This window comes from Crotalus tigris, unplaced genomic scaffold, assembly GCF_016545835.1.
Source record: "Crotalus tigris isolate CLP2741 ecotype Arizona unplaced genomic scaffold, ASM1654583v1 scf7180000018867.1602434, whole genome shotgun sequence".
NCBI lineage: Eukaryota > Metazoa > Chordata > Lepidosauria > Squamata > Viperidae > Crotalus > Crotalus tigris.
The window spans coordinates 294,145-307,058 of NW_024097246.1; the positions used below are offsets into that span (position 1 = coordinate 294,145).

The following is a 12,914-nucleotide window of genomic DNA, read 5'->3' on the forward strand; positions in this document are numbered from 1 at the left end:
TATTCTTGCTTTGACAATGTGCAAAACGGTCTGGTATTTACTGGGTTAATACATAGCTTAGAGTGGGGGGGGGTAAAAAGCCCTGGGAAAAGAAAGAGGAAGTAAACTTTTGACCTTCGCACTAATTGGATAATGTGACTTGTGACTGCAAGATAAGGGAGGGGTTTAGCAAGAAAAGGTTGATGCCAGCAAGAGGAAGTCAGATTCTGGCATCAAAACATCCAATATTGAATATTCTTGCTTTGACAAAATATGCAGAACTATCTGGTATTTTTAGAGTTAATTCAGATGACAGAGAAAAGGGAGGGGAAATAACAAAAGCCAGAGAAAAGGAACAGAAGTGAATCTCTGCCCTCTGGGCTAATTGGAAGATGTGACTTGTGACTGCAAGATAAGGGAGGGGTTTAGCAAGAAAAGTTAGATGCCAGCAAGAGGAATTCAGATTCTGGCATAAACCTCCATGATGTGCTGTCAATTTGTAACACTGGTAATAAAGGCTTTAGGATAAACATGCCTGAAAGTTCTTTGAAGTGCTTCATTAGTCGGAACCCTGACATCTCACACTTACGACGGTTCTAGCATCCTCACGGTCATGTGATCCAAATTCAGACGCTTTGGCAATTGACTCATATTTATGACGGTTGCAGTGTCCTGGGATCACGTGATCCCCGTTTGCGGTCTTCTGACGAGCAAAGGGGAAGCCAGATTCTCTTAACAACAATCTGACTAATTTAATAACTACACTGATTCATTTATCAACTGTGGCAAGAACGGTGGTAAAATGGGGCAAACTCCCCATTTTTTTTTATAAATGTTTCATTTAACAACATAAATTTTTGGGCTCAAAGAGGACGACCTGTACTTAAACGAGCTACAAGGACAGGGAAAGGAAAGAATTATGCAGCCTGGCTAATTTTAAATGCACTTTTCTCACGTTTTCTTGTATGGCGTCTTTGGCCTAACTTTTTCCATCCTGTTCCTGCGAGCCATTTTTCCCTATCCCACTTGGGTCTGGAAAAATTACGGGATGAAAAAAACAATGAACAAATCCTACCATCAGAGCTTGCTGATTCAGTATCAGAAGTCTGGTGGCAAAGTTTTTAGACTTTCAAAGAAGTTAATCCTCACCCTGCTGCTCACCTCTTCCATTTCCGAGCTCACGTGGGCAGCTGAAAAGACTGGGTTTAAGAGTCCTATTATCCAGGGCAACTGAAGCTTGAAGTCTAAGCCGGCATGCTTTGAGAACTGCTGAGTCCAGCAGACGGGGGCAAACCCGAATTTTCCAGACACCGAGTATATACCCTCCACCAGGGCAGGGGAAAGGTCACAGGGAGGGAAAGAAACACAGAATAAAGCAGAGGGCTATGGAGAAAGAAAAAAAGAACAGGCAACACAAAGCGATGGAGAAGAAGACCACAGATGGGGAAGCAAGTGGGAAAAACAGAGCAGAGGGCGGAAAGCTAGAGAGGAAGCCATCAAGGGACGGGTGTGAAGGTGTGGCTACAGATGAAGAGGCAGCAAGGGTTGGGGCTGGGGGCTACTAAAGAAGGAAAGGGATAGACAGATGGAAGGGGAAAGGGGGTAGAAGGGAGAGAGTTGAGGGGAGGCTGGGAGGGGGATGTTTTAGAAGAGGACAGGAAGGAGGTGTTGAAGGAAGGAGGGCTAGCAGGATTTAAGAAGGAGAAGGGAGATGGTGGAGTGGTCCAAAGCGATCTGATGAGTGGTTTGCAGGAGAAACAAAAGTGGCTTTGCAGGAGTAGCTGCCCATGTGGGTTTTACACCCATAAATAGTGTAATGCTGCAGCTTGGTTGTCTGGAAGTCTAAGCAGATCAGAGAAGTGGTTTATAGAATCCTAGAATTGGGAGGGACCTCAGAAATTGTTTAGCTCCAGAGCTCCAGCTCGGCAGAGGATCTAGTAGAATATCCATGAGAAGTGACCTACCAGCCTGTTGAAAGACCTTCAGCAAAGGCAAGCTCACCGCTTCACAGGTCAACCTGTTGCTTTGGCTGAGGGCTGGCACACTCAGGAACTTCCTTCCGAGGTCTAGCTTGAAGTCCACATTTGGTGAGGGAGAGCAAAGCAGGGTCTCCAGGGCTTCTGCTGCCTGCCCACCGCAGGGCCACCATGGCAGTTCAAGGAGGCTACACTATCCTCATCATCCCACTGGGAACGGCCCTCAGCAATCTGCACGCTTTGAGATTCTTTATCTGGGTAAGTCTTTGTGAGGACCAGGGATCCATGCATGCATGCAACTTCCCGCCCCCAGCCTGCGTGCACCTTAAACCCGATTTATTTGCTCTAAAGTTCTGCAATGAAAGAGGCACTGCATATAAAATCCTGCAAATGAGGGAATTGCTTTTGCCCCACAGAAGTCCTTAGGTGCTGGAAGCATCTTAATTTATGTTGTGCTTAGGCTTAAAAAATACCAAGGTGTTATTTGGAAGCTTCATCAAGAGTTATATTTCCCCAGTCTTCTGGAGATAGGCTGAGTTGCCTTCTCTTTGGATATAGGGATCTCTCTCTCTCTCTCTCTCTCTCTCTCTCTCTCTCTCTCTCTCTCTCTCTCTCTCTCTCTCTCTCTCTCTTTCTCTCTCCCTCCCTCCCTCTCTCCCTCCCTCTCTCTCCATCCTGATGTATGCTTAATTATTGTTTCAATACTGCTTTCATTGCCAACAATTGTTTAGTTTCATATTGACGATACTCTGCTGTCTATTGTAACTGGGTGTGGATGTTGATGCCATGGCAAGCCACCCTAAAAAAACTGGTTTTGATAGAACTCCACGTGCAGTTTTTACCATGCTGTAGAATTTTATTTTAAAATAAAAATACCAGAGGTTCAAATGAGCAGTTCAACCAACTGCGCTTCTTCCAAAGAGCCAAAATGCTGCGAATCTGCTTCTGGGTATGAATAGGGGGAAACAACCTTTTTGTTGTAATTGGTGCAACTAATTGGTAGAAGTTATGAGATTGAGTCTCTTCTGTAACAGATGGAAGCTTATCAAAGAGAGATCCGACCTAGAATAAAGGAGAAATTAATTAATCAGTGAAATGGCTTGCCTCCAATTGTTGTGGGTGCTCCACAGTGCTTTTTTTCTTTAAAAAAAAAAGGGTGCCAGAACTCACACACGTCATACAACCCACCTTGCCTACCCTACAAGGTTCCATCCCAAAAAGGTGCCAGAACTCCGTTCTGGGCGTTCTATGAGAAAAAAGCCCTGATGCTCCAACTCTGGAGGTTTTCAAGAAGAGATTGAACAGCATTGGTATAGCATTGGTATAGGATCTCCTGCTTGAGCTGGTGAGTGGACTAGAAGACTTCCAAGGACATTTCCAAGCCTGTTATTCTGTTATTCTGGCTATCAGCACCCTTCATGTCTCAGATTATGTCCGCCCTCTTGGTGCTTTCAGTCTTTGAAACAGGGCTGAGCATTAACTTTTCTGAATGCAAACCCATCTGCTCCTAAATTATGGATCTTGGGGAGGGATGACTTAATACTGTAGGTCTCTTTTCGGGGTATCTCATGTCTAGTTAAAGTTCTCCTGTCATTGTAAAGAAATTCTCCTGGGAGTCAAAGAAACAGCAAGCTACACTAATTACAGTTTCTCTTTCTTTTCCTTCCTTCCTTCCTTCCTTCCTTCCTTCCTTCCTTCCTTCCTTCCTTCCTTCCTTCCTTCCTTTCTTCCTTCCTTCCTTCTCTCTCTCTCTCTCTCTCTCTCCCTCCTCCCTCCCTCCCTCCTTTTCCTCCCTTCCTCCCTCTCTCCCTCTCTCCTTCTCGTTCCCTTCCTTCCTTCCTTCTCTCTCTCTCTCCCTCCCTCTCTCCCTCCCTCCCTCCCTCCCTCCTTTTCCTTCCTTCCTCCCTCCCCCTTCCTCCCTTCCTCCCTCTCTCCCTCTCTCCTTCTCGTTCCCTTCCTTCCTTCCTTCTCTCTCTCTCTCCCTCCCTCTCTCCATCCCTCCCTCCCTCCCTCCTTTTCCTTCCTTCCTCCCTCCCCCTTCCTCCCTTCCTCCCTCTCTCCCTCTCTCCTTCTCGTTCCCTTCCTTCCTTCTCTCTCTCTCTCCCTCCCTCTCTCCCTCCCTCCCTCCCTCCTTCCTTTTCCTTCCTTCCTCCCTCCCCCTTCCTCCCTTCCTCCCTCTCTCCCTCTCTCCCTCTCTCCTTCTCGTTCCCTTCCTTCCTTCCTCCCTCCCTCCCTCGTTCTCACTCTCTTTCCTTCCCTCCCTCCCTTCTTCCCTCCCTCCCTCCTTCTCTCCCTCTCTCTGCAGCTCAAGCAGATGCAGCAGCTGGAAAGAGAGCGCGATGCCTTGCTCCAAGGCTTGGAAATGGTTAACCAGGTACGCGACTGGTTACAGTGCCACCTGCTGGAAGCTCAAAAACGCCAGAAGCACATGGGAGCCCAGGCGGTAAGTCAGGATGGGCAACCTTTTTATCGGTCATTTATGGCCATTTGAGTGTCCTGAAGTCACGAGACTGTGTTTTACCAGGGTTGTGCCAAAACTCAGCACTTACTTCTGGTTTTTCAGCAAAACCGCACCCATAGTGAATTATTGGTTCATGTAACGACTGTAGCATTCGCTTAACAACTGTGATTTCTTAATGACTGCCATTAAAAAAAGATCATAAAATCCGACTGACCTGTTTTACGATTATCATGACTAATGACCATGATAGGCATGTTCCATGATGATCATAAGTCGAGGACTCCCTACATTTCAAACGTATCATTTGACAGAAAAATTTTACCCCTCAAACAAAACAGTCACAATAGCATTCAAAATGACTTCATAAGAGCTCCATGTTGTTGTTACGAAGTCGTGTCCGACCCATCGCGACCCCACGGACAACGTTCCTCCAGGCCTTCCTGTCCTCTACCACCTTCTGGAGTCCATTTAAGCTCACGCCTACTGCTTCAGTGACTCCATCCAGCCACCTCATTCTCTGTCGTCCCTTTCTTCTATTGCCCTCAATCTTTCCCAGCATTCGGTGAGTCCTTCCTTCTCATTAGGTGGCCAAAGTACTTGAGTTTCAACTTCAGGATCTGGCCTTCTAAAGAGCAGTCGGGGTTGATCTCCTCTAGGACTGACCGGTTTGAATGCCTTGCAGTCCAGGGGACTCGCAGAAGTCTTTTCCAGCACCATAGTTCAAAGGCCTCACTCCTGAATAGTCCTAGGCATGATCCATCACCATGTTATGTTCCTCTCTTCCCTTCAAATTTATTCATTTATTTACTGGCAAATGTCTTCAGTCCTACGTATTTCAATTAAGAATAAATCTAATCAGCTTACAAAAACAATTATAGTGAAAGAAATGCCTCTACATATATCTAATGTTACTAAATTGACTTTTTAATAACATCACAGTTAACAGCAAAGTTACTAACACTACCTGAATTCTACCTACAGTACATATATTCTTCATTCATATGCATATTCTACATATATAGTATATATCCTCCATAACTTAGTCCCGGAAAGCTTCTTTAAATGATTATGTTTTCACTCGCTTTCTAAATTTGCACTGTGTAAGAGTCATTCATTTGGGGGCAATCTATGAATACTGTTGAATAAAATGAATATATGAATGAATAAATGAAATGTTTTAAGACATCTGGACAAGCTTGTGTGGCTAATAAATTTAAATAAATAAAACAGACCAGGTTGGGAAGGGCTGCAGTAACTAAATCACAATTGTGAATTGTGTATTCACAATTCTACTCTATATTTATAATTTTAAGAAAAGCAGAAAACCATTAATGAAATTTGCCTGAAGCAAACAATTCTACTAAATTATTGTCAGCATAATTTATGCTGCAGTCCTTTATTGAATACCTAATCTTACAGTCGCTTATTACTCCGTGGAAAGAAAGCAGCTGTGCCAAAGTGGAATCAGAAATTAAAACAGGAAGAAAATATGCAATTAAATTACAAGTAAGTATATGTAACTAAGTCTTCAGACTTTCATGGAGAGAGTATAGGTAGTCCTCGACTTGCAACAGTTCATTTAGTGACCATTCAAAATTACGTCACTGAAAAAAGTGACTTGTGACCATTTTTCACACTTACGACTGTTGTGGCATCCCCTTGATCACGTGATCAAAATTCAGATGCTTGGCTGCTGGTTCATACTTACAACCGTTGCAGTGTCCCAAAATCATACGATTCCCTTTTGTGACCTTTTGACAAGAAAAAACAATGGGGAAGCCAGATTCACTTAACAACCAGGTTACTAACTTATCCACGGTGGTGATTCACTTAACAACTGTGGCAAGAAAGGGTTGTAAAACAGGGCAAAACTCACTTAACAAACGTCTCACTTAACCACAGAAACTTTGGGCTCAATTGTGGTCGTAAGTCAAGGACCCACCTGAAGTGGTGGATGTCTTAAATGCAAGAAATTCTTTTTTTTTTTTCTTATTTCTTGAACTGGAACATTTGGGATAGACGTTGGATTTTCAGCTTTGAGATTTGTTGTCCTGTTTTGCACCACTGCAGAATGACAGCCGAGATTCTTACTCTAAGCAGAGCTGCCTGCTGCTGGCCAAGATCCAGGAAGTCAACCTGTGCTTGAAAAGTTTACTCACTTCTTCTGGAAAGGTCAGTAGGACTAAAGGGGTGGGATCACAGAATACAGAGAGTCCTCAACTTACGGTCATTTTGTTTAGTGACTGTTCAAAGTTCAGTGAAAAAAGTGACTTATGACTGTTTTTCCACACTTATAACCATAGCAGCATCCTCATGGTCATGTGATCAACATTCGGGTGTTTGGCGACTGGTTCATCTTTATGACGGTTGCAGAGTCCCGAGTCATGTGATTACTTTTTGTGACCATAAGACAAGCAAACTCAATGGGGAGCCAGATTCACTTAACAAACATATTACTCATTTAAGTACTGCAGTGATTCATTTAACAACTGTGGCTAGAAAGGTCGTAAAATGAGGCAAAAGTCATTTAACAAATGTCTCACTTAGCAACATAAATTTTGGGCTCAATTGCAGTTGTAAGTTGAGAACTACTTGTAGCAGATTTGGCAGGACCTTGGAGGTCATCTAGTCCAACCCCCTGCTCAGGCAGGAAACTCTATACCATTTCGAACAAATGGCTGTCCAGTCTTTTCTTAAAAACTTCCAGTGTTGGAGCATTCACCGCTTCTGGAGGCAGGTTGTTCCACTGGTTAATTGTTCTAACTGTCAGGAAGTTTCTCCTTAGTTCTAGGTTGCTTCTCTCCTTAATTAGTTTCCATCTGTTGCTTCTTGTCCTGCCTTCAGATGCTCTGGAGAATAAAGTGATCCCCTCTTGTCTGTGACAGCCTCTCAAATATTGGAAGACTAATTTTATGTCACACCGAGTCCTTTTCTTTGTTAGACTAATTTACGCAACCATTTATCGGTAGGGTTCAGAATTGTGCAGACCTACAGTATATGCCGGGTGACCGATACAAATAGACCTTACTTACCAACCACCTTGTTTAGTGACCATTTGAAGTAATGATGGCATCGAATAAGTAACTTTATGACTGGTCCTCGCATTTATGACCCAGGCAACATTCTCAGCTGCCCATCTTTCAGCCAACTCGGAATGGCTCCCAATGACTTTTTAATTGTACCATGTTCTTAGAACTTTTTGCAAGCTTTTTGTGTGAATATGGTTTATTTGTAGTAAGAATTTGGCCAGCAAAACAGCACTTGTTCATGCTAGATACAAGTGTGGTGGTGAGTCACACTTAAACTGTGATTTCCCCCCCCCTTCTTTGCAGCCCGAAGTGCCACTCAAAAGTTGGAGGGTTCCCTTTTCCTCTCCAGAAAATCCATTTCACCAGCAAGCCATCCTTGTGCTCAAGGAACAGAACCACCTGTTGACCAAGGTAACTACAAAAGCCTGGCTGATCTCCTTTGGATGGAAAAGGGGACAATTGATTTAAACTGCATTTGTAATGTGTCTATGGAGATTCTCAATCATGCAAATCAAGGTTGTCCCAAAGGTCCTTTTTTCCAAAAGGCGAGTGGACTTTCTTGGGCTGTTGGTTGTTTTTTTAAAAAAATGTTTTACTTTTCATTCAACAAGTTTCTTCAGTTCAGTTCACTGAAGAAGCTTCTTGGATGAGAAATGAAACATTTTTAAGGGAAAAAAAACCAAGGACGTCCAGTTGTCTTTTGGATAAAAACACCTTTGGGACTTTATAATGTGCCAGACTGATCTACTAGAAGTAGAATCCAGAGATCCAGACTATCCCGCAAACAAGTATGCTTGTGTGTTTTAGGTAGGACACACACTTTGTACAGTATTAACCTGTAATTCACTTCTTAGTGTTTGAGAATTCAGAATAGTTCTTTGGTAATTAAAAAAGGACTTTTTGGCGTGATGTGAATAAATCTAATAATAGAAGAACTGCTATGGAGCATTTATTATTTATTTTATTTTATTTTATATCTTACCTTATTTTATTTATTTTATTATTTTATTTTATATCTTATCTTATTTATTTTATTTGTTTTATTATTATTTTATTATTTTATTTTATTACTTTATTTTATTACTTTATTTTATTTTATTATTTTATTTTTATTATTTTATTTTATTATTTTATATTATTATTATTATTATTATTATTATTATTATTATTATTATTATTATTATTATTATTATTATCATCATCATCATTGAATTTTTGGTTGTGGCTTATTTCCCCTAAGAGAAAATAAGTACATCTCCACCATCTGGAACAGTCAGGAGAAAGCAAATTTTAACCTACTGAGAAATCTTTGATGGACTGTAATACTAAGTAATCTAGTAATAGCAGGTAGAATTTAATATCTCCCTTTGTCATAAGTGTTCCTTGAAAATCGTTTATAGGTTTATTTCAGACAGTCTATTTTTCTCCTGTAGTATGATTTGCTTTTGAAATATTAATTAGTCACCTCGGGCTGTCCTGCATTTTGTATTGGAATCCATGACAGTAACACGGGGGTGGGTAGGTGCGGTTGAACATGGATGGTTCATGGCTAAAAATTAATTTGCTTTAAATTAACGACTGTAAATCAAGGACTACCTATAGCCTATAATAAACAGATTCTCACTGTTTGCAGAATTTAAAACTTCAGCTTGCATCTATTACGTGAGATTGCTTTGTGAGGTCCTCTGGCAAGATGCATCTTTTTAAAATATAATCTTCATATAAAATCACAAATAATTGCATGCACCTCAGTGGGGCCTCCTGATCTGGTTGAAAAGAGAAGCACGCAACAAAGGTTGCACTCCATTCTCTCTCCCCTCACACACCTCATGGTATGAAAACTTAGTACAGGGTAGAGATTTGTGGCTCACTAAATGCTACTGAACTGCCATTCCCATCCTCCTCATACCAGCTGTGTAAGATTGATGGGAGTTGGAGTTCATCAATTCTTGGAGGACCATTATTTGTCCATCTTTGGTTGCTCAGTAAAATGGCCCCAAACCGGGTTGGAGGGACTCCTTGAATTGGGAAGTAACCAACTACAAGCTCCTTTCGAGAGCAGAAAGGCTCTAAACATGTCAGATGAATGGAGAAATGATGCTACTTGTGTCATAATCATTGATGTTTACCTGACTAACAGGAGGTGTCCCAAAAATGCCACCGCATTGCACAACTGGAGGAAGAAAAAGCATCCCTTTGCAAGCAGCTGAAGGAGAGCTGGGGTTACAAACTCCCCAGCCACAAGGAGTTCACCTTCATTTGAGAAGATGCTCGGGGATGGGCAACCATAAACTCTATGACCCTTCTGCTTCAATTGGGCTTGCTTGGGATATCACCTCCTTTGGGGACTCCAAACGATGGACCACATCAAGTCTTTTGTTAGGAAAGAGGCCAACAGCATTCCTGTTCCTATTTTCCCCTCTAATTGCAGAGGGTCAGGTTTGTTGGAGAAACATCTGGAGATGGTTGATGGTTGTTAAAATGGGAAAGGTGAACATGAGGCTCTTGAGGTTCATGAAAAATAACCCGTGGAAGGAAATGGGTTAGGAGATGAATCAGAGGCATCGGGCAACCAAGACAAGGCTCATAACTGCCTTGGTTTCTTACCCTCCTGGGTTCCAACATATTTTAGATTCTTACTTCAGCTATGAGGTTGAAAACCTTCTCTTATAACAGCTTCAGGACTTTGCGCTCTGTAGCTCTGGATCAGGGATGCAGGCACTCAGAATTCATATCATGGCAGCATGTTTTTCCCTGGGATACCTGTGCTGAAGTAACCTCCCTCTGTGTTATTTTTTTTTTCCAACCCAGAAAAAGAGCCCATACCCATCAAAAGCTTTTTCATTCAGAGACCAAATATGTTGACGATCTCTTTGGTTTATAAATGTTGCAATCTCTCCTTTGATATAATCTGCAAATATTTAACTGTAATTCTGGGTTCTTCAGTTTTATATTTATATCTGAGTGGGGCTGAGTATTACTTTTCTGTAGCTAAGGGAAATGAAACCAAGATATATTTATGGCTAAAAACAGGACTATGAAGCATAGGCGCATGGCTCCCTGTATCTAGCCTACAATCTATGTTAGCTGTGTTTCCTTTCCACGTTTTGGAATATTGTTTCTATGATCCAAATGCTTTTAGATCAGTATTTTTTTTTTTATACTTGGCAGTTTTAAGATGGATGGATTTCAACCCAGTATGCTGGCTGGGGAATTCTGGGAGTTGAAGTCCACACATCTTAAAGTTGCTAAAGTTGAGAAATGCTCTTCTAAAATTTAGATCAATCCTGCACTTGTGGGGTGTGTTTACAGTTTAATCATTTTCTTTCTGCTTTTCTGATTCCATTTGATATTTTTCTATTACTTTCTTCCTTCTTTTGTCCCCTTTGAAATTGTCTTTTGCTTGTAAAGGAAACAATTCCTTTCTTGTGACCTTCTAAAATTCAGCTTATTTGGTTATTTATTTGGTCATAGCCCACTGCAATGTGTCCACTCTCTATGGGTCACAATCAATAATTTGCAATATAACATCCAGGGTACGCTCAGAAGTAAGTGGTAAAATCTAAAACCACAAGGTCATGTCTAAAAACCTGAATTGCAAGGAGATGAAATAAAATTGTCATGGAATTAATAATTAGAACAGTGGTGGCGAACCTATGGCACGCGTCCCAGAGGTGACACTCGGAGCCCTCTCTGTGGGCACACATGCCGTTGCCCCAGCCTCGCCTCCCCCCACGACCCCCTCCTCTCCAGCAGCTCCCCTAGAGGAGAGTCGCCCCCGAGTGTGGCCTACACGGAGCAGCGCAGCCAAGGACATGGCAGCCAGGCAGCATAGACAAGACTCTGCCCTCATGCCTCACCCCGCACAGTTGATGTTGTGGGGCATGGGCAGAGGGTGTGGCTGCCATGGCGCTGCTGGGCTGCCTGGGTGATTGGCGGTGGGCCCTGGAGGCGGTAAGTGGCCCTGCGGACAGGTGGGGTGGGGGTAGAGTAGGGGCGGGGCCAGTTTTGGGGCACTCGGTCTCTAAAAGGTTTGCCATCACTGAACTAGAAGCTTGCATTCAAACACAACATTCCTCTTACACAGTTGACTTTCTAATAAATTCCTAAAACCTAATGAGATGGGGGCTTCTTGAGTTTCACGGAGAAATGTATTTCAAACTACTAGTGCTGCAACAGAGAAATTGCATTGGTGAGCCTACGTATGCATCTCAGTTTCCCTAAATGAATAAACTCCTAGATTCTCCCAGACGTTTTGCGATGGGCAGATTGTACACTAGGGCGTGTAGAGGAGATAGCCCTGGGACATAGTTCAATTGATATATAAAATAAGGACAGCTGTGAAACTAAGAAAAAAGAATTATATAGAATCCTTCCTTCTGACTGCCAGAGGAGCCTAGCTTTAAAAAAAACAACCCTCTACTGACATCCCCAACTACTAGGATCAAATATAATCTGACAGGTAGAACCCCAACCTCACCCGCACCCCGTAAGCACCTAGAGAGCAAGGATCAGTCAGGTTTGCCAGTGTTGGATTGCCCAGATGTTTGATTTTTCAGCAGCTGTCTTCTTGTTTTCAAATTGTTGGGAGGCAGAGATGTCCTTTGTGGGCAGGAACATTTGCTAGAATGAGAATCCTAATCCCAAGCAACCATTAGCAGAGCTGGTTTTATATTTTAACAGCGAGGAGAGCTACAGGTAATTCTCGACTTACGACCACAACCAAGCCCAAAATTTCTGTTGCTAAATGAGATATTTGTTAAGATTTGCCCCATTCTACGATCTTCCTTGCCACAATTGTTCAGTGAATCAATGCAGCTGTTAAGTTAGCAACACGGTTGTTAAGTGAATCTGGCTTCCCCGTTGACTTTGCCCGCCAGGAGGTTGCAAAAGGGGATCACGTGACACGCCCCCCTCCCCGGGCCACTGCAGCTGTCATAAATACGAGCCAATTGTCAAGTGTCCAAATTTTGATCACATGATCATGGGGATGCTCCAACAGTCATATGTGTGCATAATGGTCACATTACTTTTTTCAGTGCCGTTGCAACTTTGAACAGTCACTAAATGAAGTGCTGTATGTTGAGGACTGCTTGTATTTACAAGAAATAAATTATAAAGATAGATGGAGCCTAGCACTTCGTTAGCTACATCCTACCAGGAGGAGGAGAATCGGAGAGCTTGTACTCCAGAGGCCTGTGCTAGGAACGGAGGCAAAATGAAGTGACCTCAGATTAGCAGTGACTTAGGCAAAGTGGGACACAGAGTGAATCATGAACTCTCTATGTCCCATTGCTCCCTTATGGTCTCAAAGTGCTAAAAAATGACTCTTTCTGTTGGATTGGTGTAGGTTCTCCTGCTTAAACAGGGGGCTGGACTACAAGACCTCCAAGGTCCCTTCCAGCTCTGTTCTGTTCTGTTCTGTTCTGTTCTCCTCTTCTATTCTATTCTCTGATCCCAATGCCAAGG

General features: G+C 42.6%; 2 protein-coding genes across 3 annotated transcripts in view; one reads left to right on the top strand and one right to left on the bottom strand.

Moving 5' to 3' along the window:
• SAPCD1 (suppressor APC domain containing 1) overlaps positions 1-11,076 on the top strand; it is a 31,158-nt gene extending 20,082 nt beyond the window's left edge. The window contains exons 3-6 of the mRNA XM_039357110.1: positions 4,261-4,398; positions 6,487-6,588; positions 7,749-7,856; positions 9,586-11,076. Of these exons, the coding sequence (XP_039213044.1) occupies positions 4,261-4,398; positions 6,487-6,588; positions 7,749-7,856; positions 9,586-9,708 (471 nt within the window). The 3' untranslated portion in view covers positions 9,709-11,076. The remainder of the gene's footprint in view (positions 1-4,260; positions 4,399-6,486; positions 6,589-7,748; positions 7,857-9,585) is intronic.
• The window catches only part of VWA7 (von Willebrand factor A domain containing 7), a 54,216-nt gene continuing 44,092 nt past the window's right edge, over positions 2,791-12,914 (bottom strand). The window contains exons 18-19 of one of the 2 annotated variants that reach the window (XR_005558380.1): positions 5,080-5,242; positions 2,791-3,017 (exon numbers count right to left, since the gene is read on the bottom strand). The gene's annotated coding sequence lies outside the window, so the exon portion shown is untranslated. The remainder of the gene's footprint in view (positions 3,018-5,079; positions 5,243-12,914) is intronic. The other variant, XR_005558381.1, reaches the window with a different exon arrangement.